Here is a 27,349-nt window from a genome sequence, read left to right as displayed (position 1 = left end):
TCTTTGGTGAACGTGCAGAAAGCATCCGACCTTTTCTTCCCAGTCGGAGGGTAGTCTATGGCAGAGGGTAGTACGGGCTCAAATTGCTAGGTGTTTTCGCCGCATGACCCTGAAGCACCAGGATGGACCGCCTTGGAAATCTGTGATGTCCATATCTTTTGCAACAGTCTGCGCTTTCAAACGTATAATAACGGTGGAGATGCCCCTGCCTTGTTCCTATTGTTCTTGTACCCATTGCAGAACTTGGTTGTAACTTTTCCCGGCCTGTGGCTCTGTTCCCGTTCTTTTCTGCAAATGCGATAGCTTTCAGCTTAAACACTGCTCGGTAGGCATGTCTCTTTGAGGCTGGCATGGTTCTTGGTCTTGATTTCTCCATCAGTAGTTGTAGGGGATCGAAAAGATGATATGGTTAAGAATGAAATTTTGCCCCTTATATAATACCCCATAGGCTGGGCCTCTTGTTTTGATTGGCCCCTGAATGTATGCATTACCATTGGCAGACTTCCCTGAGATTCCAAGCTGGGTCCATTGTTTTAATTGGCTCCCGAATATCTGCACTACGATTGGTAGACTTCTTAATATAACTTATATTCCATATGTGAGTGCATTCAGAACTGAACATTTTCATTGTTGAATGAGAAAAATTGGTTGGGATTTAGCAAAATTACAAAAATAAATGATATATATTTTTCATTTTGGTCAGTGAAATCAGACCACCTCCATGGATGGTCTGCCCTGCCAATACCCCTAAAAAACAACACAAACACATTACAGGAATTGTGGGGAATAAAACCAACATTAGCAGTTTTATTCCCAGAATTCTTGATTCACTTAAAAACACATGATTTATTAAACAAATGACTACAGTCTGAGTGGAGCAAGACTAGACCAATGCAAAATGGCTGTTTGCGTTGTGGACGCTATCATGTCATAGCCATGATAGTGTGAATGAATGTGGTGGCATGGCCTCGAAAACTGTTGAAGTTTTCGCAATTTTCTTGTCAAGATACATGCATTTTGGTTATAACTTGGTTGTAACTTTTGCTAGGCCTATGCACTGTCGCCGTCGGCAGGCTAGCTACGAAACATGTCAAAATAGTATGTCACTGTCTGAGGCATTTTTTTGCACTGAAGCCACACATAAGGCGCACCTCATGATAAGGCGCACTACCTGATTTTGGCCGATTTTAAGGATTTTGCATGCGCCTTATGGTCCGAAAAATAGTTAAACAGAATAAAAAATTACCTACCCACATATGTCCAAGAGTGACATAGAAAAAATAAAATACATAAACAAATAAAAGGGAAACTTACCTATTGTCCAAGAATCCAAATCCAATTTTCAAAACTGGTAAACAAATAACTTTAACTACATCATTTGCCATGACAGATTTGATAATCTAAAAATTATCATAAAAATTATACTGTCAATCCTAAACTGCATGTAAAAATAATCAGACACTAATACAAGAAGAGCATAATACAAGGTTTTCACCCTGTTACTAAAAAAATGCACATGCTGTCTTCTACCTAATACCTTGGTGTAATAGCAATTAAAACATTGGTCCATGTACATTCTTTGGCTGATAGCCATCCATGACTATGTTGTCATTATTGAAATTATATTGCCTTGGAGATATGACAACAAGTGGCTGCTCACACCAGCGTCCTGCAACTTCCATATTCACTGCATTTGGTTCCCACGAGGCAAATTCCAGAAGCAGAGCACCTGGATGTCAAAAATTAGTGGGTACAAGACATGAGATTTTCTTTAAAAAGTTGTTATCATGTGAATATACACTAGTCTCCCCATATAAGCAAAGAATTGTTTTTGAAAAACTGTCACAATATGAATTTGCATAATATAAATAATGTACTTTATATATATATATATATATATATATATATATATATATATATGGAGGAGAAATAGGAAGGATGAAGTGAAAGCAGCTGTTAAGATGATGAGAGCAGGTAAGGCACCTGGGTTGGATGGATGCCATGCAGAATGTCTGAAGAAAGGAGGTGCAGTTATGGTGGACTGGCTGGTGAGGTTATTTAATGTTTGTTTAAGAGAGGGTAGAGTGCCAGAAGACTGGAGGAGTGCCTGTATAGTTCCGCTTTACAAAGGAAAGGGGGACAAGTGTGAGTGTAGTAGTTACAGGGGGATCAGCTTGTTGAGTGTAGTTGGGAAGGCTTATGGGAGGGTCTTGATTGAGAGGATTAGGAGAGGAACAGAGGAAGTAATTGGTGAGGAATGGTGTGGTTTTAGGACAGGTAGGCGATGTGTAGATCAGATTTTTGTGGTAAGACAGATATGTGAGAAAGCTATAGGAAAAGGTAAGGATGTTTTTTGGGCTTTTATGGATCTGGAAAAGGCTTATGACAGGGTAGCCAGGAAGGTACTGTGGGAGGTACTGCAGATATATGGGATAGGAGGAGGGCTGTTAAGAGCAGTCAAGAGTTTTTATGAGAGTAGTAGAGCTTGCGTTAGGATTAGAAATGGTCTGAGGTAAAGGTGGGACTTCGTCAGGGGTGTGTTATGTTGCCCTGGCTGTTCAATCTTTACATGGATGGGGTGGTGTGAGAGGTGAATGCAAGGGTAGTGGGTCAGGGGTTGGAGATGGTTAAAGAAAATGGAGAAAAGTGGGAGGTGAGCCAGTTGTTGTTTGCCGATGACACTGCGCTTGTAGCAGGATCAGAGGAGGGATTGAGGAAGTTAGTGACAGAGTTTGAGAAGGTGTGTCAAAGAAGGAAACTGAAGATAAATGTGGGCAAAAGTAAGGTGATGAGATGTACAAGGGGAGAGAGTGACAGTAGGCTGGAAGTGAGCATTAACCTCTTCAGTACGGGCCTTAAATCTCGCGGGCAGCAGCCGATGCCAGCCGTACGTGTCGTAATAATACTCGCATCATAAAATATAGTTACCGCTTATATCGATCATTCTCTCTTTCACACATGAATTTTGATAACCATAGAAAATGTGATTACAGACGGTTTAGAGAGTATGTCATTACGGAGGGGCAACTACAATAAATATAATCAAGACGCCGATATGGCAGCCTCGCGTATCCACTTGCTCCTCATGACGCCTACGTATGCGGCACCGTATGGAAGGGGTTAAGGGTGAGAAACTGGAGGAAGTGGATAGTTTCAGATACTTGGGTGCGAATGTGACAGGAAAGGGAGGAGTGGGGGTGGAGGTAGAATGTAGATTGAGAGAAGCGAGTAAATGCCTTGGTGGATTAAAAAGTGTAATGAGAAATAGACATCTGGGAATGGATGCTAAGAGGAGGTTATATGAAGGAGTGATTGTGCCGACAGCAATGTACAGGGCAGAAACACGGAACATGAGAGAGGAAGAGAGAAGGAGTTTGAATGTGTTTGAGATGAAATGTCTGAGAAGTATGATAGGGGTTACTAGGCTAGATAGAGTGAGAAATGAGGAGGTGAGGAGGAGAACAGGGGTGGAAAAGGAGCTGGGAGATAGGGTTGATGAAAGAGTATTAGAATGGTTTGGACACATGGAAAGAATGAGTGAAGAAAGATTAGTGAAAGAAGTGTGGAAGGCGGAGGTGGAAGGAGTGAATATGAGGGGGCATCCTAGGATGAGATGGATGGATGGGGTGAAAGGGGCTTTACAAAAGAGAGGAATGTCTGTTGAGGAAGGACGGGAGAGGACAGAAGATAGGGGTGAATGGAGAAGGGTTGTGTATAGATGAGGCTGTGATACATGAGGGGGATTGGGTGGGGGGATGGGGGGTGAGGAAGTATGAGAAAAACTTTGACGCATCCTGAATGGATTTCTCCCCGTCTTCTCCTTTCCTGCATGAGGGGACGGAGAGAGGGGGTCGCCGAATTTATGAAGCGGCCTTGCTGTGGATGTGCTGTGTCTTGCGACACTGCTTCTGACCCATGGGAGTGGACAGGATGCAGGGATGATCCATCACCCAGGAGGTGCCAAGATAGGAGGGAGGGAGGAGGGTGGAGGGGAGTGGAATATATGGGAAATGAAATGGGTGGGAGTGATTTCTATGCCTTTTTCTTTTTGGCTACCCCCCATGTAAGGGGGAAAAAGCCTTTGGTATATGTATGTATGTATATATATATATATATATACATATGAATGAGTGAAGAAAGATAAGTAAAAGAGGTGTGGAAGGCAGAGGTGGAAGGAGTGAATATGCGGGGGTGACCAAGGATGAGATGGATGGATGGGGTAAAAGGGGCATTGGGAAGGAGGGGAATGTCTGTTGAGAAAGGATGAGAGAAGACAGAAGATGAGGGTGAATGGAGAATGGTTGTTTATGGATGATACTGTGATGCATGAAAGGGAGTGGGTATGGGATGGGGGGACGAGGGAGTACTGTATGAAAAATAATTTGATGCAGCTTGAAGGGATTTCTCCCCTTCTCTTTTTCTGTATGAGGGGACAGAGAGGCAGGGTCGCCGATTAAATGAAGCAGCCTTGTTGTGGATGTGCTGTGTCTTGCGACACTTCTTCTGACCCAGGGCAGTGTGTGAGATGCAGGGATGACCAGTTATCTAGGAGGACGGGGGTGAATGGGAGTGGAGTATGTGGGGATGGAATGGATAGGAGTGGATTTTATGTATTTGTTTTTTGGCTACCTCACTTGTAAGGGGGAACAAGCCTTTGGTATATATATATATATATATATATATATATATATATATATATATATATATATATATATAGACACACCAGGGTTTTTTTTCCTCCTTGAAAGGAAGCTAGCTAAGTCAAAATGCATGTACCCACTCCCTCTCATTCCACTCCCATCCACCATCCTTTCCTCCCTCTCATTTTAGCTCCTCCTAGATGATGGGTCATCCCTGCATCTTGCCTACTGCCCTGGGTCAGAAGCAATGCAGCAAGACACAGTACATCATCCACAGCAAGCCCACTTCATTTAATTGGTGACACCTGTCCCCTCATCTTCTTCCTCTCCCCATCACTTCCACAGTCCACCTTAGTCTGTGTGACATTGACCAAGGTGGCCTGTTCCATGAGAGAGGTGGACTGTGGATGAACTGACAGTGTTACTGTGGAAGTGATGAAAAGTAATCTTTATATGGTCTGAGTGGAAGAGAATGAAAGGAACTTGTACAATAGGAATGAATGAAGTGTGGGTAGTCTTCTCCCAGAACCAACCATCTTGCCTTGCGGGTAACAGCTAACTGGCTAAGAAAATCTGTTCTTACCTGTATATATATGAGCAAATGAAATTGCTATATCTCTTGCTGCAACCTGAATGAGTTCTGGATGCTTCTGCATGAACCCAAGAACCTGATCCAGGGATTTGGTCACTTTGATACAGCTGGTCTCCATATCATTTTTAACTGAGTTCTTCTGAATTCCTGCTATTCTTTCTATGGACAACAAAATTTTTTTAGACCTAAAGCTTACAAATTTATGTTAGCTGGTACTTGTGATTATATATAGAACAAGGTATTAGGGACTGAGGTGTAATACAAGTGTCTTACACAAGACATAGAAAGTGACACGATCTAGTGTATTTCGTGAATACCAGTGGGGGTTATGCAATGAAGACAGGGCTCATGAATATTTGTAATACATAGCAAAGGAAAAAAAACTGTCCTGAAATGAAAGAAAAACTTTAAATAATGACAGAAAGAATAATTCAATATTGTATAGCAATCTAACCTATGTGAATATGTACTTACCTAATTGTAGTACACAAGAAAGGAATTATATTTATGGGATTCTGTTTCTTTTGTTTACAATAGTAATACTTAACTTTAAACTCATTTATGGTTTTAGCCTGGATTATCTCATCTTATAGGCTAATCTAGGCATTGCATCTGCATTCATTTACTGTTTTCACTTGGGCTATATTATTTCATAGGCTATTCTAGGAGTGGATGCATCTGTATCTTGACATCCTTCAGACATGTGGTCTAAATCTGTTACATACACATACATACATATACTAAAGGCTTTTTCCCCCTTACAAGGGAGGTAGCCAAAAAACAAAGGCATAAAATCCACTCCCATCCATTCCATCCCCACATACTCCACTCCCATCCCCACCTTCCCTCCCTTTTATCTTGGCTTCTGCTAGATGATGGGTCATCCCTGCATCTCACCCACTGCCCTGGGTCAGAAGCAGTGTCACCAATGCCCCAATATTGGGAAACATTTAAAACCTAAATCTACAGAACATCACATACATACATATACCACAGGCTTTTTTCCCCCTTACAAGGGAGGTAGCCAAAAAACAAAGGCATAAAAACCATTCCCATCCATTCCATCCCCAATACACTCCACTCCTCTCCACCCTCCCTCTTATCTTGGCACCTCCTGGTGTCACAACTGAAATAAATATAAAATACCTTTAACATCCTTGTGCAACTCGGTAACAGCTTCTCCTCCTGTTTTTATGAGTGCTCGGACCATGTCTAGGGACATTATGTTAGTCGTCCCCTCCCAGATGGGTAGCACCTGTAACTCACAAGATAATAAATCTATCAAGAAAAAAAGAACTGAAATGATACTGAAAAAATCACCGTGACTTCTATGCAGTATAAAAGAATTAATAAGATAAAGTTGACACCCACCAGTCAATATGCATCCCTAGATCTCTCTTGCAGAAGACCCATGCTTCACAGATAACTTGCAACAGCCACTGCATTGGCCCATAAGTCACTCAAGGAAGAAACATTGTGTTCCCTGGGTACTGTTAGGGTGAGGTAGTGTAAGAAGAGGTGTTCAATGTCTTCTGTATAATGGCTGCATCTGAGGCAGTTTGTTTTTATGGTCAGCACTATTCTCTGTTCATAGTATTTTAGTACTACATGTTAACCTGAACATAGTTGTACTAGCAACAGTTCTTGCTTCTACTGGAAGGAATTTTTCTGTGGGACTAATGTCTGGAGGGGTATGATGGAGTTTGGTCTTAAAATACTTGTTTTATGATCTGAGTATGAATGTATCTTTGTATCCATGTGCAGGAGATAGTTATGGATGCTTGACTTGTATGTTGCCAGTACTTTTTTTTCCATTCAGTTTGTTGTGCTTGTGTGATACATTGAGATGGATGAGTATGGTTTAAAACTCTAGTATTAAACTGTGTACCTACCATTTTCATGTGATTCTATGGGGAGGATTTTGATTTCTGTATGCACATTATTAGGGTGGCTATAGTATATTTTGTTGTTATTTTCAATTTTCAACTTTGTGCAGTCTGAATGATGTTTGTTTTCTTGATTGTTTGGAACTGTACTGTGAAGGCATTGTCAAATGTGGTTCTCAAGAACTGTAGAATGCACTTAGGCTGACCAAAGTCTGTTCTTGGTACAGATCTTAGTAGGCCTATTTTCTTTTTGTTTTTTACTGCCATGGAAGGATGAAGTGAAGGCAGTTAAGATAATGAAAGCAGGTAAGGCATCTGGTCTGGATGGATACCATGCAGAATGTCTAAAAAAAAGGAGGTACAGTGATGGTGGACTGGTTGGTGAAGTTATTTAGTGTTTGCTGGAGAGAGGGTAGAGTGCCAGAGGACTTGAGGAGTACCTGTATAGTTCCACTTTACAAGGGAAAAGGGGACAAGTGTGAGTGTAGTAGTTTCAGAGGGATTAGCTTGTTAAGTGTAGTTGGGAAGGCTTATGGAAGGACCTTGATTGAGAGGATTAGGAGAGGAACAGAGGGAGTAATTGGTGAGGAAGTGTGGATTTAGGACGGGTTGAGGTTGTGTAGATCAGATTTTTGTGGTAAGACAGATATGTGAGAAAGCTATAGGAAAGGGGAAGGATGTTTTTTGGGCTTTAATGGATCTGGAAAAGGCTTATGACAGGGTAGACAGGAAGGTACTGTGGGAGGTTTTGCAGATATACGGGATAGGAGGAAAGCTTCTAGGAACTGTCAAGAGTTTTTACGAGAGTAGTAGAGCATGTGTCAGGATTAGAAATGGAGAGAGTGAGTGGTTCGAGGTAAAGGTGGGACTTCGTCAAGGATGCATTATGTCTCCCTGGCTGTTCAACATATACATGGATGGGGTGGTGGGACAGGGATTGGAGATGGTTAAAGAAAATGGAGAAAAGTGGGAGGTGAGCCAGCTGTTGTTTGCAGACAACACTGCACTTGTGGCAGGATCGGAGGAGGGATTGAGGAAGTTGGTGACAGAATTCGGGAGAGTGTGTGAAAGAAGAAAGCTGAAGATAAATGTAAGTAAGGTGATGAGATATACAAGGGCAGTAGACTGGAAGTGAGCATTAACCTCTTCACTCCGGGCAAAATCTCGCGGGCAGCATTATCTGCCAGACGTACGATGTGTCGTAATAATACTCGCATCATAAAATATAGTCACCGCTTATGTCGAGTGTTCTCTCTTTAACCCGTGAATTTTGATAACCATAGAAAATGTGATGAAGACAGTTTAGAGAGTATGTCATAACGCAGGGGCAACTACAATAAATATAATCAAGACACTGATATGGCAGCTTCGCATATCCACTTGCTCCTCATGCCGCCTACGTATGCAGCACCGTATGGAAGGGGTTAAGGGAGAGCGACTGGAGGAAGTGGATAGTTTTAGATACTTGGGTGCAAATGTGGCAGGAAAAGGTGGAGTGGAGGTGAAGGTAGAATGTAGATTGAGAGAAGTGAGTAAATGCCTTGGTGGATTAAAAAGTGTAATGAGGAATAGACATTTGGGAATGGATGCTAAGAGGAGACTGTATGAAGGAGTGATTGTGCCAATAGCACTGTATGGGGCAGAAACATGGAACATAAGAGAGGAAGAGAGAAGGAGTTTGAATGTGTTTGAGATGAGGTGTCTGAGAAGTACGATAGGGGTTACTAGGCTGGATAGAGTTAGAAATGAGGAGGTGAGGAGGAGAACAGAGGTGGAAAGGGAGTTGGGAGATAGGATTGATGAAAGAGTATTAGGATGGTTTGGACACATGGAAAGAATGAATGAAGAAAGACTAGTAAAAGAGGTATGGAAGGCAGATGTGGAGGGAGTGAACATGAGGGGGCATCCTAGGATGAGATGGATGGATGGGGTGAAGGGGGCTTTGGGGAAGAGGGGAATGTCTGTTGAGGAAGGACAGGAGAGGACAGAAGACGGGTGAATGGCGAAAGGTTGTATATGGATGATGTTGTGATGCATAAGGTGGAATAGGTGGGGGATGGGGGGTGAGTTAGTATGTGTGAGCAAAATTTGACACAGTCTGAAGGGATTTCTCCCCATCTCCTTTTCTGCATGGGGGGACGGAGAGGGGGGGGGTTGTCGATTTAGTGAAGTGGCCTTGCTATGGATGTACTGTGCCTTGCAACACTGCCTCTGACCCAGGGCAGTGGACATGGTGCAGGGATGACCCGTCATCCAGGAGGTGCTAAGATAACAGGGAGGGTGGAGGGGAGTGGAGTGTATTTAATGATGGAATGGGTGGGAATGTTTTTATGCCTTTTTCTTTTTGGCTACCTCTCTTGTAAGGGGGAAAAAGCCTTGGTATACCGTATTTTCCGGTGTATAGTGCGCGACTTTTTTCCGTTGGAAGGGCCTAAAAATGGGGGGTGCGCGTTATCCGGTGGTGAGCATTATCTACGGCCTACGATAAAAATTCTGCGGCTGTGTAATTTTTTTCACAACAACGTGATGATGTTGGCCGTCACAAAGTCGGGAGGCACATTTCTCCGTGACGTTCCGTGAGAACAAGAAGAACAGCCATGGTGACATGAAAGAATACGCCAGCATGGGCAAACGTATATAAATATTTGGTATAGGTAGGTATCTATCGAATCTTATTTTTCATGTTTAAATAGGCCTAAACACCATGAAACATGATCAATATTCATGATATTTGCCCATGTTCACAGCATCTTAGTTTGAATTTTTATGTTGGCTTTGTTGCTTCACTTTAGGTATGGTACAAATTCCGTTGCGGCCATTCATAAACTCGTGTCAAACACCCTCTTTTGGGAGTTTTATTTACTAAACGTCACCTCGATGAGAGACTGTCCTATTTCACCACTGCTATTGCAGGTTCAAAGCTAAAACGAAACAGTCTGTAGTTTGTTTCAGTATTAAATAAAAAAAAATGGTAAATACGAATTATTTCCTCAAGATATAAAATGAACATTTTCTGTAAAAATCCCAAATTTTTTCTGTATATTTTACTTTCAATAAACTTTTTTAGATCATATTTCCAACAAACTATTTAAGCTACAAAGTAATAAGGGACCAAAGCACAACATGAGTCATATACCGGTACATGTAGTTCCGACTTTTTCTTAGTTGTGTCCTGATTGATGCCTAAACTGACAATTTAGTGACAAATCAACAGATTTCCCAGCGGTGGCTCTAGCCAATGAAAAATACTTCTCCATGTAATCTCGTTCACATGATATAAATACCGAGGTAAAACTGCTTTATAGACAAATGCGATCGGGCATGCGCGTTATATGTCGGTGCGCGCTATCTGTGTACTGAGATAACGAAGTGCATGGGTGCGCATTATAACCCGATGCACATTTTAAGCCGGAAAATACGGTATGTATGTATGTATGTACTGCCAAGCATTGGAAGAGTGGGCTGAAACTCATGCACATATATAAAAAATGAGGTCCAGGATATTTTCATTCTTTTCTAATGTAGGATTTAGTCATTCATCTTTACAAAGATTACAATTGGTAAACAGCAAAATCACACCTTGCCCACAAAAATTAATTCAACTCCTGTTTTCAATAAAACTGGACATAAAGGAATGTTACAAAAGAAAAAGTAGAACTACTCAGTGAAGTCAAGGTAAAAAACAACCACAGGATAGTGCAGAAGAAAGACATTTACTGGAGAGTAATACATACATATACCATAAGCTTTTCCCCCCTTACAAGGGAGGTAGCCAAAGTCAATGGCATAAATCCATTCCCACCCATTTCATCCTCCCATATTCTACTCCCATTCACCACTCCTCTCTCCCTCTTTTCTTGGGTCCTCCTGGATAAAATAGAAATTATTGATATAGTGGTTCTGAAGAAGAAAAATAGAGGAAAGAAGGATAAATAAATATATATATATATGCTGGGACATTGTGACAAGTTGATGAAGGTGGAAAAAGAAGTCACGGGTCTAGGTCTGAGTTTTTTGGAGTTTATTCCTGACTGGTTTCACTCTATGCTTCCTCTGAAGAAGCATAGAGCAAAACTGGTCAGGAATAAACTAAAAAAACTCGGAACTAGACCCGTGACTTCTTTTTCCACCTTCATCAAATATATATGTATATATATACTTGCCTACCCCTATGTAGGGGGAAAAAGCCTTTGGTATATGTATGTATATATATATACTTTGGCTACCAGCCTTGTAAGGGAGAAAAAGCTCTTGGTGCGTGTGTGTGTGTGTGTGTATATATATATATATATATATAGTCACATATATTCCCATATATGTAAGACGGGAATATTTTATTACTTGGATAACGGCGCCTCGCGATTACGTGGGGTGTCAGATTATAGGGGAGTACTGAGGAGGCGTGGGAAGGAGGTCCATCCATACAATGGAGTATTTGTTCTAACACTCAGCCTAGAACGAAGGAGAACGTTTTAGTTAATTGACCAATCAGGTTCAATCTCCATAGACGCAATTCCTATGGGCCAATCAGAGGGCTTTTGTAGAAAGAAACAGAGCGGCTTGAGCGGCAGAAGAATCAGTTTTAGAGTATAGGGTACGATGTAAAGGTGTGCTGCCTCAGGGCGGATTATTCGGCTGAAGTAAGTCCTCTGTACTCCCCCCTGTATTAGTCGTAAGATAATTAACTCAGCTAGTGTTTCATGTAGTGTTGGAAATGTCTATAGTAGTGACTTAGACAGTGTTTTCGTTGGTATTAATTATTTTAATTAATTTTTCTTTCACCCCTGTTAAAAGTTTTCGAACGGGAATCTTCTGTTTTGAAACTTATTTACTCATTTGAATGTAAACTTATTTACTCACTTGAATGTTCAGTGATTGTAATCCTTCGTGTAATCCTATTAACTTTAATGAATAGTGTTAAACGTTATCTGTGCGTTTCATTTTTCTTGATTTTTATAAAATGAAGTGGCGGCCTTGAAATTTCTTTTAAGTTACCCAAAGACATGGGGTCTTGGGAACTCAGTCACCCATCACTCTTACTATGTGTTATGAGTCTGACAGCTTTGTAATTTCTATTTGAGTTATCCCAAAGACATGGGGTCTTGGGAACTTATCTCATATACTTAAAAATCATTTCACATAAGTCAGATATGTGAGCGAGATTCGTAACATATAAATTGGCGACGCCTTGCCAGGATTTTAATGGTAAAGTGAAAGAATTACCAACGAAAATATTTAGTATTAAATAGGATCAATAGTGTGAGAAAATGAAGTTGACAAGTGCAGAGGAGGTATTGGAGTTTGTACACAAACAACCTACTAAAAAGGAGATACAGAGCTTTACTGCTAACGACTTGAGATTCATTGCACAAAGTCTAGGGGTTGAGCATGCACATGAGGCAAATAAAACTGAATTAATAAGAATTGTTGTAGAAATGGTGCATAATCGAGATGAAAGTGGGGCAATGAGAGATGAAGGAAGGGCAGATAGAGAGTCTGTCACTTCAGAATGTGAGGTAGAGGAAGAAGAGAAAGAGGAAATAGAGAAGGGTGAATCTCAAAACACTGAGTCTCGATTAAGCGAATTACGGTTGAAGTTAGAGATAGCTAAGATAGAAGCTGAAGTAAAAAGGGAAGAAACTGAGAGAGCTAAGATAGAAGCTGAAGTAAAGAGGGAAGAAACTGAAAAGGCTAGAATAGACAATGAAAACCTTAGACTTCAAGTTAACTTGCAAGAAAGTAGATGAATGCTATCAGAATCTCAACTCGTGAATAGGAGGCTCAATTTTGATGTAGTACATAATGCTAAATTGCTTCCTGAATTTGATGAATCACAGGTGGATACTTACTTTAGGACGTTTGAAGGAATAGCGGAAGATTATCTGTGGCCGAAGCAGTATTGGCCTGCATTGTTGCGAACAAGCCTCAGAGGCAAACCGCTAAGAGTTTATGGTGCTTTGGAGGATTCACAAACAAAGGATTACGATGAAATCAAAGCAGCCATCCTACGAGCCTGTGAATTAGTGCCTGAAGTTTATAGGGTAAAATTTAGGAATCTAAGGAAGCAATCTAATATCTCACACGTTGAATTTAGTAGAGAGAAAAGAATGTTATGGGACCAATGGGTAAGATCCCGTAACATAAATGGAGATTATAGGAAACTAGCTGAGTTAATGTTAATGGAAGAGTATCTGAGATCCATCCCTAAAGAGGTGTCATTGTATCTTCAGGAGAAAGAAGTCTCAAAGTTGGAAGAGGCTGCAGTATTAGCAGATAAATATGAAATACTTAAACCTACTGCAGGGAAATTCTCAGTTACTCCAAGGGGGAGAGAGGAACAGCCGAGGATCCCACAATCAACCTCCTCAGGTGGACCTACAAAATCCCTAGAGGTCAAGAAAGGTGACTATAGTAAGTCATCACAAATAATTTCATGTAGCTATTGTGGAAGGGTAGGCCACCTGATGAGGGATTGTTGGCACAGGAGAAAGGAAATAGGGGGGGTTAAACCCATAGTATTATTAAATAGATGGGATGCCCACATAGAAAGTAAAGTCCGAGAGGGGGAGGACGAGGAGGAGACCACCAAAGTAGTGGCCATCATGAGTAAGGTTGCCACAGACGGCATGGAGAAGGATGAGACGAAACCTCACTTGAGAGGTTATGACCCGTTCCTTTTTCAAGGAACAGTCACCATAAAGGGAGAGAAGAGAAAAGGGGTGACCATTCTGAGAGACTCAGGAGCCCTCCAATCAGTAATGCTGAGTAGCTTAGTTGAAAAACCTGTAGCAAAAGGGAGAGTAGTTATAGGCTTCCTAGGAGGCCTAGCCAAGGTGCCACTGGTAGAGGTAGATATGGAATCACCTCTATATGAGGGACAGGCAAAGATAGGCCTAGTAGATCAGTTGCCAGTGGAAGGAGTTGAAGTCATTCTAGGAAATGACTTAGTGGGTGGGAAGATGTGCCCCACACCTACATGGGAGAGAAGAGAGAGAGAAGGGTCTAAGGACCAAGTGAGGCCAATAAAGGTCTCGAGAGGGGAAGGCTGTGGAAATCCTAAAGGTAAGGACAGTCTGAATCCCGAGGGAAAAATCCCTAGTGAAAATAGTCAAGTCGAGACAGAGGTGGACTTGAGGTTCCTGTTCCGTGAGGAACGAGGCAGCGAGTCGGAAGTGTTTGACCTGACTCGCCTGTTTATGGGAGAGAAGAAGGGAGATGGAGAGAGTCTAAGTGACTCACACAGAAAGGGAGAGAAGAAAGGAGAGAAATGGAGTCTAAGTGGCTCACACAGAAAGGGAGAGAAGAAAGGAGAGAAATGGAGTCTAAGCAACTCACACAGAAAGGGAGAGAAGGAGAGAAATGGAGTCTAAGCGACTCACACAGAAAGGGAGATAAGAAAGGAGAGAAAAGGAGTCTAAGCGACTCATACAAAAAGGGAGAGAAGACAGGAGAGAAATGGAGTCTAAGTGACTCACACAAAAAGGGAGAGAAGGAGAGAAATGGAGTCTAAGTGCTCAGGCTCACACAGAAAGGGAGAGAAGAAAGGAGAGAAATGGAGTCTAAACAACTCGCATAGAAAGGGAGAGAAGAAAGGAGATGAGATTATTCTAAATGATTCACACAGAATGGGTGAGAAGAAAGGAGAAAAGAGTCCTAATGACTCAGAAAGAATTGGAGAGAAGGAGGGAGAAACAAGGGGTCCCAGTGTCTTACAGGGAATGGGAGAGAAGGAGGTGGAGGCAATGAGCCCCCGTGGCTTACAGAGAGTTGGCTCCGATTTGAGAGACCGGAAGGAAGGAGTGGTGAGTGAGAGCGAGTTGTCAGAGGAATACTCTTTAGAGTCGGGAGTACTATTCCGCAAGTGGGTGGATAGTACCTGCTCTACTGATGACACAGTATGGTCTGATAGGCGACAAATAGTGTTGACGAAGGTCTACAGGGAAGGAGTTATGCGATTAGGGCATGATAATTCCTTTGCAGGACATAAAGGTGATCCAAGAGTGATGAAGTCGGTGGAGGCAGTGAGAAGTAGGTTGACCTCATGTTGGCAGAGTGTTCAAGAGCGAGTGAAGGCGAAAGTGCGAGAGTTTAAACGAGGAGCGAGGTTCAGCGACCCATACGACGTGACAAAACGAGTGAGGGAACTGAACAAAGTGGTTGTCACTCCTGGTAGGAGACGGAAGCAGCAGTTGTGTCACCTCGGTGTGTTGAAAGCGTACCAGGAGAGGGACAAGAGTGATGTGGGTGTGTCTGGCGGTAGTGTGCATGCCGTCTCCATCGGGCCTGAGGAAGACGAGGACTCGACCTTCCCCACCTTCGAGATGACGTGGAAGGCGAATGCAGAGGTGTGGCCACAGGTGGTGAGCCAGCTGGGTCATCTTTCGGCTGAGCAGCGAGAGGACCTACTGGAGTTGCAGAGACGATACCAGGAGAGCTTTCGGGATGCCCCTGAGAGGACCCACCTGACACTGCATGACGTGGACGGGAAGATGCGACGCCCATCAAGCAAGCCCCATATCGTGTGAACCCGCAATAAGTGACTATCATTGAGGAAGGAACAAATTTCCAGTGGACTAAGACTTATAATTCTGTTGTGCTTAAACTAAGAGTGTTAAAGAAAAGGATTTGCCATCAATGATCTTAGCAATTAAGTATTTTGTTGTGCATGTCCATGTTGGTGCCCAGGTAACGGTTTTCACAGACCACCATCCCTTGAAGTATCTTAACAAGTTTAAAGATAAGAACCTCCGCTTAACCAGGTGGAGTTTGTTTTTGAAGGAGTATCATTTAGATGTTTGTCATGTACGAGGGAAAGACAATGTGATAGCTGATTGCCTGTCGATATTGTAAGTATATTCTCCCTCAAGTAAACAAAACAAAAAAAATCTTTTCAAGATTTTTTTTTTAACCTTAAAGAGGTGTCACATATATTCCCATATATGTAAGACGGGAATATTTTATTACTTGGATAACGGCGTCTCGTGATTACGTGGGGTGTCAGATTATAGGGGAGTACTGAGGAGGCGTGGGAAGGAGGTCCATCCATACAATGGAGTATTTGTTCTAACACTCAGCCTAGACCGAAGGAGAACGTTTTAGTTAATTGACCAATTAGGTTCAATCTCCATAGACGCAATTCCTATGGGCCAATCAGAGGTTTTTTGTAGAAAGAACCAGAGCGCCTTGAACGTCAGAAGAGTCAGTTTTAGAGTATAGGGTACGATGTAAAGGTGTGCTGCCTCAGGGCGGATTATTCGGCTGAAGTAAGTCCGCTGTACTCCCCCCTGTATTAGTCGTAAGATAATTAACTCAGCTAGTGTTTCATCTAGAGTTTCATGTAGTGTTGGAAATGTCTATAGTAGTGACTTAGACAGTGTTTTCGTTGGTATTAATTATTTAGATTAATTTTTCTTTCACCCCCGTTAAAAGTTTTCGAATGGGAATCTTCCATTTTGAAACTTATTTACTCATTTGAATGTAAACTTATTTACTCACTTGAATGTTCAGTGATTGTAATCCTTCTTGTAATCCTATTAACTTTAATGAATAGTGTTAAACGTTATCTGTGCGTTTCATTTTTCTTGATTTTTATAAAATGAAGTGGCGGCCTTGAAATTTCTTTTAAGTTACCCAAAGACATGGGCTCTTGGGAACTCAGTCACCCATCACTCTTACTATGTGTTACGAGTCTGACAGCTTTGTAATTTCTATTTGAGTTATCCCAAAGACATGGGGTCTTGGGAACTCATCTCATATACTTAAAAATCATTTCACATAAGTCAGATATGTGAGCGAGATTTGTAACAATATATGTATGAGAAAAATTTGACGCAGCCTGAAGGGATTTCTCCCCGTCTTTTCCTTTTCTGCATGAGGGGACGGAGAGGAGGGGGTCGCCAAATTTATGATGCAGCCTTGCTGTGGATGTGCTGTGTCTTGCGACACTGCTTCTGACCCAGGGCAGTAGACAGGAAGCAGGGATGACCCGTCATCCGGGAGGTGCCAAGATGGGAGGGAGGGAGGAGGGTGGAGGTGAGTGGAATATATAGGAAATGGAATGGGCGGGAGTGGTTTCTATGCCTTTTTCTTTTTGGTTACCCCCCGTGTAGTGGGAAAAAGCCTTTTGGTATATGTATGTACATGTATATATATATATATATATATATATATATATATATATATACATAAATACATTTACAGTTGAACCTCATATAATGAATATATGTTAATGAACAAGTTTTGTGAACATTTTTGTCTTTGTTAATGAATGATACTTCAGGGTATGAACATACACTTATGCCTGTGGTGTTCAGAGATCACTCATGAAGAGATTGAACAGTAATGGCGAATGTGTTACACCCTGAGGGACTCTATTATATTGTCTTTTTGATTGTGATATTTGTTTGTCTTGGGTTACTCTGCACTGTTTTCCTGATATAAAGTTGGTTAACCACTTCTTGTCATTGTTATGAATGTCTGTCTCAATGATCCTTTTGGATAATATGTCTGGGGACCTTGTCTGAACCCTTATATCTATGGAAATCATAACTGTTCTTTCTGATGAGGCCTTTATAAATGGATCCTTCCAGTATTTGTTGTGTGAAGTACACCCACTCCTCATTTAACGACCTACTCTGTTAACGACATCTCGGAGTAACGACGGGCTTTATGACAGACCAATATTCGTTTAACGTAAATCTCCCGAAGTTACGACGTCGTGTACGATAATTAAGTTGGCTGAGGCAAATTTGTATGATGTTATAAATGAACTTGTACGGTGGATATTAGCTGTGAGGTAAAGTGTTCTGAAGCTTAGGTCTACATTACGATCCTGCAAGCTGCAAAAACTACCTGGGGTACAGTATATACCGGTATTGGTAAATTTTTAGTTTCGACCATGGGCGCAATATAGCAATAGAAAATTAATTATTAATTTTGTTAATTATAATGTATCAACGTAATATGCAATTTTGTGAGCGGAAAAAAAAAATGCTAAAACAGATTTCGTAAGTAACTAAGTCATGTCGGACGAATGGTACACCATGTTTGTTATGATAGATGCCAACGTCTAAGAAATAAAAGGATGATAAATTTGTCTAACCTAAACTAAACTAACCTAACCTGTGTTTAATAAATCATTACCTGCAAATTAAATGTCGTCCAGCTCGTCCCCGTTGTTGTCGTCGTGAGAGATGTTGGCAGACGACAAGATGGCATCCCAATCCTATGCTACCGACTTCGTTCATTAGCATATTTTCTTGTAGCAAGGTATTTTTTACTTTCATTTCCGCCCACAAAATTGCATATTACGTTGATACATTTTCATTTACAAAATTAATAATCAATTTTCTATTGCTATATTGCGCCCATGGTCGAAACTAAAAAAATACCCCGGTATTCAATATGGAATGTCAGCATATGCGGATTTAGTCGTATACGGTAATTTCAGGAGCCTAACCACCGTAAATAAACAGTAAAGCTTTAATGTACTGTATAAAAGAGGGAAAATACACGAAAATAAAGATACATGTATTGCTGGACATTGTACATACAGTACATGTACGTATATGTATACACTTTCGCTGAATGACCAATTCGGTTAACGACGGCGCGCTGGTCCCAATTGTCGTCGTTAAACGAGGAGTGGTTGTATATTAGCATGGATTAAGAAAATATCTTTTGAACAAAAATGGGAACCACTGCACTCCGTGGCAACTCACCTGAGCATCACGAAGATGAACAGGCAATCCTGTGTCTTCAATGTAGCCCTGACCACCAAAACACTCCAGGGCTTCTGATATGGTTGCAATGCTTTGCTTAGCCGTGAAGAGTTTGAGAATGGGAGTTAGTATGCGAAGAACCATTGACTCGCCCTCTGTTGCTACACCAGCTTCTTCACGACCAAGGAGTCTAAATGATTATATTTCAAAGAAGCAAAATTAGGCATCTTTATACTTAAATAATTACTTACCACATAAAACATACTGGTGAAAAACAACATGTATACAATTTACTATGGTTACCAAAGTAAAGCAAAAGATCTTTCTTACTTGGCAACATGCAGTGTCAAGATTTCACAACCACGTGTGTTGACTTCCATTCGGGATGTTGTCAGCTGGTGTAAAGGGTGATGGCTCACTTGTTGATCAAAGGCTGACCGACGAATGCTGTAATCTCTCGCCAGTTGGAGCATCCTAGAAATCAAAAAAGTTGTACTGTTTAAATGGATCTTTATAATGTTTTCAAAGACTAAATACATTATCATAAGTCCTTAAACAGGCTTAACAAGTAGCCTCAAAATCTGACTAAATACATTATCATAAGTCCTTAAACAGGCTTAACAAGTAGCCTCAAAATCTTCCCTTATCTGCCTAAAAAGGAATAATACTACTAAAAATTCTTGTACTTAAAGCAGCATCTAAATCTTGACTTTGCTATTATCTGAGTCACAAGGAAATAAAGAAAAGAAAAACTGCCAACACTCTTGGAGTCATGACACACACACTATATCTTTACAATCTACCAGTGTTCATCACTTTCTTTATTTTCTTTTTATGTTAATTGATAAATACAAATTTAATAGCCATGTACATGCAGTTTTTCCTTTTTGAGGATTTAAGGGTGTTCTTAACTAGGGGCACTAATTATCCATGGATTTTCCTTATTTATGGGTGTGTATTACCTAACCCCTGTGGATAAGGAGGAATGACTGTCCTAACAATTGTAATTCTCACAAATTAAATAAAATATATTATCACTTGTCTATCTATTCTATCTAAATACCGAGAGCTTTTTTCCCCCTTATGAGGGAGGCAGCCAAGTCAGAGGGATGTACCTCTTTCCACCCATTTCACTCCCTTCCACCACCCCCTCCACCCCTCCCATCTCAGCTCCTCATGAATGATGGGTCATCCCTGCATCCACTAACTGCCCTGGGTCAAATGCAATGTAGCGAGACACAGTACATCCACAGCAAGGCTGTTTCACTTATTCAGCAACCTCCTCTCCATCCCCTCACACATGTAAGCCAGGTCCCATAGCAACATCAGAGTGATTTGAGTTACAAGTAAACTTACCAGTACAAAATTGTAAGTACATACATACATACATATACCAAGGCTTTTTCCCCCTTACAATGGAGGTACCCAAAAAGAAAAATGCATAAAAACCATTCCCACCCATTCCATCTCTTAAATACACTCCACCCTCCCTCTTATCTTGGCACCTCCTGGATGACGGGTCATCCCTGCACCTTGTCCACTGCCCTGGGTCAGAGGCAGTGTTACAAGACACAGCACATCCACAGCAAGGCCACTTCATTAAATCAGTGACCCCCCCCTCACCGTCCCCCCATGCAGAAAAGGAGAAGATGGGGAGAAATCCCTTCAGGCTGCATCAAATTTTGCTCACACATACTACCTCACCCCCCATCCCCCCACCCATTCCACCTTATGCATCACAGCATCATCCATATACAACCATTCTCCATTCACCCCTGTCTTCTGTCCTCTCCCATCCTTCCTCAACAGACATTCCCCTCTTCCCCAAAGCCCCCTTCACCCCATCCATCCATCTCATCCTAAGATGCCCCCTCATGTTCAGTCCCTCCACATCTGCCTTCCATACCTCTTTTACTAGTCTTTCTTCACTCATTCTTTCCATGTGTCCAAACCATCCTAATATTCTTTCATCAACCCTATCTCCCAATTCCTGTTCTCCTCCTCACCTCTTCATTTCTCACTCTATCCAGCCTAATAACCCCTATCATACTTCTCACACACCTCATCTCGAACACATTCAAACTCCTTCTCTCTTCTTCTCTTATGTTCCATGTTTCTGCCCCATACAATGCTGTTGGCACAATCACTCCTTCGAAGACATATTTGAAAAAGTAGGTAACTTGGCAAAGAGTGAAAAATACAATAAGATATGGATAAAAAGAGAAATGAGTACTGAGGAATTAGAAAAAGAAAGGGCACTAAGAGAAGAAGCAAAGGAAAAAAAACTTGAAAAGATCGGAGACAGAATGCAAAGAATTCCAGTGGAGAGTAATAGACTTGAGATTAAGACAATGGCGCTTCAAAACGAACAAAACAAGGGAAGAAGAAACCAGGGAGAAGGAAGAAAATTAAAAGTGGCCTATACCAACATTGACGGACTAATTTCGGGACTGAACGAACTCAATGATTATCTGTTAGAAGCAAAACCAGACATAATGGGAATTGTAGAGACTAAACTAAGAGGTGAAATACCATCCACTGTTATCGGACAAGGTTTATACAACTACTGGATAAAAAACAGGGACAAGAAACAGGGAGGGGGAATCATGTTCTTGGCCAAGAAAGACCTAAAGGTGACAAAAATTGCAGAGGGCAAAGGTAATGCTGAATTGATCATGATAAAAGTCGAAGGCAAGAATATGAAGAGTAGAAAGTTTGTGGTGACTTATGTGCCTCCAAAAACAAGCGCTTGGAAAGAAATTGAACATAAAAAAATGCTAGATGACACAAGAAAATCACTCAATGAGATACTAATGGGTAAGGGTAATCTGGTAGTTATGGGGGACTTCAATTGCAAAGAAATTTGTTGGGACAGCATGACAGTGCAAGGAGGAGATGACTCGTGGGGCAATGTACTGCTAGATATGACCATGGAGTACACAATGACCCAATGGGTCCATGAAAACACAAGGTACAGAAATAATGAAGAGCCATCGAAACTAGATCTAATATTTACAACAGAGCCTGAAATAGTGCATAAAGTCCAGTATGAGACACCAATTGGAAAGAGTGACCATGTACTCATCGAAACTATACTAAAGGAAGAAATAGACATAGAGAGGAACGAAAAGCATAGGAAAGGAAGACTGAGGTACAACAAAACAGACTTTACAAAACTAAAGACATTCTTCCGGAATGCAAACTGGGAAATATTTTACAGGGAAGAAACAGCAGTGGAAGAGAAATGGAATATATTGATGGAAAACTACAATGAAGGGGTAAACAGGCATGTACCAAGACAAAAGCGAGAGAGAGAGTACATTAAATGTTGGTTCAACAAAAGATGCAGTGAGGCAAAAGACAGAAGGGACAAAGCTTGGAAAAAGTGGAGAAAAGACAAAAAACAAAGCAAATGGCAAATTTATGTTAACTATAGAAATGAGTATGTTAATGTGAGAAGAGAGGAGAAAAGGAACCATGAGAAGGATATTATAGACAAATGCAAAGAGCAACCCAAACTATTCTATCGGTATGTGAATGGTAAACTTAAAAACAAACAGGAATTGGTGAAACTATGCCAAGGAAACATAGAATACACAGAAGATTTAGAGATGGCCGAAGTCATGAACAATCACTTTAAATCTGTTTTCACCAGAGAGAAAATACCGAATTGTGACATAGACAAAAACAAGAAATCTCCCCTCATGAATGAGTTTACAGCATCACTAAAGGAAATATCAGAACATTTATCAAGGCTGGATGTCAGAAAATCACATGGCCCGGACGGTATTGCAAATTGGATTCTAAAGGAGTGCAAAGAAGAACTAACAGACAAAATACACATCTTAATAAACAGCTCACTCAAAGAAGGAAAGATACCCGAGGACTGGAAAAACGCTAACATTGTACCAATACACAAAGGAGGAAACAAAGAAGAACCCACCAACTATAGGCCAGTATCACTAACAAGCACCATTGCCAAAATTTGTGAGAAAATAATCAAGAATAGATGGGTAAAACATCTGGAAGACAATGACATATTAAACCCAAGACAATTCGGATTCAGACAAGGAAGATCATGCTCCACAAACTTAATATGCTTTTACTCAAGACTAATAGACATAGTGCAAGAAAGAAATGGATGGGCTGATTGTGCATTCCTAGACTTGCAAAAAGCCTTTGACAAAGTACCACACAGAAAACTACTAAAAAAACTGGAACACATAGGAGGAATACAGGGAAACCTACTAAAATGGATAGAGGACTTTCTGACTGGTAGAAAGATGAGAGTAGTGCTCAGAGAAAAATATTCAGACTGGAAAGAGGTGATCAGTGGAGTACCGCAAGGATCTGTGCTGGCACCAATAATGTTTGCTATCTATATGAATGACATGGATGAGGACGTGAACTGCTACATGAGCTTCTTTGCCGATGACGCCAAACTGCTAAGGAAAATAGAAACTGATGAGGACTGTGAAGCACTGCAAGAAGACCTAAATAGGGTATGGAACTGGAGTCAGAAATGGGAAGTGGACTTTAATACTAAGAAGTGTAGCATAATGGAGTTTGGAAAAAGCAAAAACAGAATATCAGGAAAATATACAATTGGAACCAAAGAAGTAAAGAAAGTAGGATCCGAAAAAGATTTGGGAGTAATTATCACGAACGACCTGTCCTATGATATACAGATTAACAAAATTGTCGGGGAGACTTACAATTTGCTAAGATCAATAAAAGTGGCGTTTACATACTTGGACGAAGACATGATGAAAAAAATATTGGTTACATTGATAAGGCCTAGATTAGAGTATGCAGCGACATTGTGGTCCCCCAGTACCAAAAAGAATATAAAGAAAATAGAAAGAATCCAAAGAGCAGCTACAAAAATGGCACCTGCACTTGCAAACCTATCATACGAAGAGAGATTGGCTAAACTGGAGTTACCGACACTGGAGCAAAGAAGAGAGAGAGGTGACCTATTGACCATCTACAGAATCATGAAAGGCACAGAGGTACTCGATAGTGAGAACTTACTTAACTGGGACAAAAGAAACACAAGAGGACATGGAAAGAAAATAAAAAAACATAGCTATAGAAGAGAACTGAAGAAAAACAGTTTTCCTCATAGAGTTTTGGACACTTGGAACAAACTGGACAATGAAATAGTATGCGCAAAAACCATTCATGAGTTTAAAAACAAACTAGACACTGCAAGATACAAAGGCGGGACAACACGAGCATAGCTCCCCTTCCCGCAAAATACAACTAGGTAAAACTAGGTAAATACAGTCTTCTCTTAGCATCCATTCCCAAATGTCTATTCCTCATTACACTTTTCAATCCACCAAGGCATTTACTTGCTTCTCTCAATCTACATTCTACCTCCACCACTCCTCCCTTTCCTGCCACATTTGCACCCAAGTATCTAAAACTATCCACTTCCTCTAGTCACTCTCCCATAATGCTCACTTCCAGTCTGCTGGCACTTTCAACCCTTGTACATCTCATCACGTTATTTTTACCCACATTTATCTTCAACTTTCTTCTTTCACACACTCTCCCAAACTCTGTCACCAACTTCCTCAATCCCTCCTCTAATCCTGCTACAAGCGCAGCGTCGTCCACAAACAACAGCTGGCTCACCTCCCACTTTTCTTCATTTTCTTTAAACATCTCCAATCCCTGACCCACCACCCTTGCATTTACCTCTCGCACCACTCCATCCATGTATAAGTTGAACAGCCAGGGCGACATAACACATCCTTGACGAAGTCCCACCTTTACCTCAAACCACTCACTCTCTCCATTTCTAATCCTGAAACATGCTCTACTACTCTCGTAAAAACTCTTGACAGCTCCCAAAAGCTTTCCTCCTATCTTGTATATCTGCAAAACCTCCCACAGTGCCTTCCTGTCTACCCTGTCATAAGCCTTTTCCAGATCCACAAAAGCCCAAAAAACATCCTTACCTTTTCCTATAGCTTTCTCACATATCTCTTACCACAAAAATCTGATCTACACAACCCCTACCTGTCCTAAATCCACACTGTTCCTTGCCAATTACTCCCTCTGTTACTCTCCTAATCCTCTCAATCAAGATCCTCCCATAAGCCTTCCCAACTACACTTAACAAGCTAATCCCTCTGAAACTACTACACTCACACTTGTCCCCTTTTCCCTTGTAAAATGGAACTTTACAGGCACTCCTCTAGTCCTCTGGCACTCTACCCTCTCTCCAACAAACATTTAATAACCTCACCAACCAGTCCACCATCACTGTACCTCCTTTTTTTAGACATTCTGCATGGCATCCATCCAGATCAGGTGCCTTACCTGCTCTCATCATCTTAACAACTGCCTTCACTTCATCCTTCCTTATTTCTCCTCCATTTTCCTCACTCATCACTCTCATTTTCTTAGCACTTCCCACTGCAACTATCTTTCCCTTCCTATCCTCCTTCACATTTAGCATACATACATATACCAAGGCTTTTTCCCCTTACAAGGGAGGTGCCCAAAAAGAAAAAGTCATAAAACCATTCCCACCCTAAATACACTCCACACTCTCCACCCTCCCTCTTATCTTAGCACCTCCTGGATGACGGGTCATCCCTGCACCTTGTCCACTGCCCTGGGTCAGAGGCAGTGTCATAAGACACAGCACATCCACAGCAAGGCCACTTTATTAAATTGGTGACCCCCTCTCTCCGTCCCCCCCATGCAGAAAAGGAGAAGATGGGGAGAAATCCCTTCAGGCTGCATCAAGTTTTCGTCACACATACTACCTCACCCCCCATCCCTCCACCCATTCCACCTTATGCATCACAGCATCATCCATATACAACCATTCTCCATTCACCCCTGTCTTCTGTCCTCTCCCATCCTTCCTCAACAGACATTCCCCTCTTCCCCAAAGCCCCCTTCACCCCATCCATCCATCCATCTCCTCCTAGGATGCCCCCTCATGTTCAGTCCCTCCACATCTGCCTTCTATACCTCTTTTACTAGTCTTTCTTCACTCATTCTTTCCATGTGTCCAAACCATCCTAATACTCTTTCATCAACCCTATCTCCCAACTCCCTTTCCACCCCTGTTCTCCTCACCTCCTCATTTCTAACTCTATCCAGCCTAGTAACCCCCATCATACTTCTCACACACCTCATCTCGAACACATTCAAACTCCTTCTCCCTTCCTCTCTTATGTTCCATGTTTCTGGCCCATACAGTTCTGTTGACACAATCACTCCTTCATACAGTCTTCTCTGAGCCTCCATTCCCAAATGTCTATTCCTCATTACACTTTTTAATTCCCCAAGGCATTTACTTGCTTCTCTCAATCCACTTTCATCATCTTAACAACTGCCTTCACTTCATCCTTCCTTATTCCTCCTCCATTTTCCTCACTCGTCACATTTAGCAACTCCCTAAAATACTCTACCAATCTTCCCCTTACTGCCTTCTCTTCCATTATCATCTCTCCACCTGCACCTTTTATCTTTTCTTCTCTACTTGATTTGCCTCTTCTTCCTCTCTTAATTTCTTTCCAAAACATCTTTTTATTACTTTCAAAATTTTCTGTCATACTCTTACCCCATTTCACATCTGCTCTCCTCTTTGCCTCCTTTACCTTGTGTTTTACTTCTCTTTTTTTTTCTTTGTATTTCTCATATGACTCCCTCGACCTATTTTGTAACCAATCTGTGAAAGCTCGCTTCTTCTCTTCTACAACTTTCTTTGTTTCCTCCTTCTATTTCCTCCCGTCCTTCTTGTTCCACACACCATCTTTGCACACTTTGTGACTCCCTCCTTGAACCATCCCCATTCCTCCTCCACTCCTAGCTCTAAAATTGTAAGTGTGGCACTGTGCATGGTGGAAGGGAGGAATGGTGTGTTTCAAGTCGGCACAGGAGAAAGACGATTCATCTCCACTGGGTCCCAGATTCTTGTGGTTTGGCCTGGCACATGTGGATGATACCAAAGACAATGACTTAGACAAAGGCTTACTATTGGTTTAAAGGAATGTTGTGATGCATGGAGTTGTCAGTTGATTATAATTTTTTTGCATGTGATTGACCCAAAAAGCAATCACCATGGAGAAGGCACTTAACACCTAATGTTACACTACTCTAATCTTGACCTAACCAGACATGAAATTTCTTGTTTCAGTGAATTTTGGGTCAATCTGATGGCTGTTTCTGATTGCCTGGAAGTCACGGTTCTGCAAGAGAGACTTGGTGCCGTAGACACACTGATTAAATGTTTCCCTAATTGCAGTGCACAAGATAAAAGTTACCATATTTTTCGGACCATAAGGCGCTTCGTACCATAAGGCGCACCCGTAATTTGCTATTCCCTGTCCTTACATAAGGCGCGCCTGACCATAAGGCGCACCTGGTCCTGTCATCGGATAATCATGCATATGTGAGTCCATTCAGAACTGAACATTTTCGTTGTTGAATGATAAAAATTGGTTGGGATTTGGCAAAATTACAAAAAAAAAAGATATATAT

The 27,349-nt window shown here is 41.4% G+C and overlaps 1 protein-coding gene across 4 annotated transcripts in view; it reads right to left on the bottom strand.

The window, feature by feature from the left end:
- Positions 1-1,537: 1,537 nt before the first annotated feature.
- LOC143036981 (acyl-CoA dehydrogenase family member 11-like) overlaps positions 1,538-27,349 on the bottom strand; it is a 55,530-nt gene continuing 29,718 nt past the window's right edge. For all 4 annotated transcript variants that reach the window (XM_076205078.1, XM_076205077.1, XM_076205076.1 and 1 more), the window contains exons 10-14: positions 19,169-19,312; positions 18,839-19,028; positions 6,379-6,487; positions 5,224-5,391; positions 1,538-1,729 (exon numbers count right to left, since the gene is read on the bottom strand). In XM_076205078.1, the coding sequence (XP_076061193.1) occupies positions 1,554-1,729; positions 5,224-5,391; positions 6,379-6,487; positions 18,839-19,028; positions 19,169-19,312 (787 nt within the window). In that variant the 3' untranslated portion in view covers positions 1,538-1,553. The remainder of the gene's footprint in view (positions 1,730-5,223; positions 5,392-6,378; positions 6,488-18,838; positions 19,029-19,168; positions 19,313-27,349) is intronic.

Source organism: Oratosquilla oratoria, chromosome 21 (genome assembly GCF_046742065.1).
Source record: "Oratosquilla oratoria isolate Oo_2021 chromosome 21, ASM4674206v1, whole genome shotgun sequence".
Classification (NCBI taxonomy): Eukaryota; Metazoa; Arthropoda; class Malacostraca; order Stomatopoda; family Squillidae; genus Oratosquilla; species Oratosquilla oratoria.
Note: the sequence above shows the minus strand (reverse complement) of the source record. Positions and strands in the feature narration are given on the sequence as shown.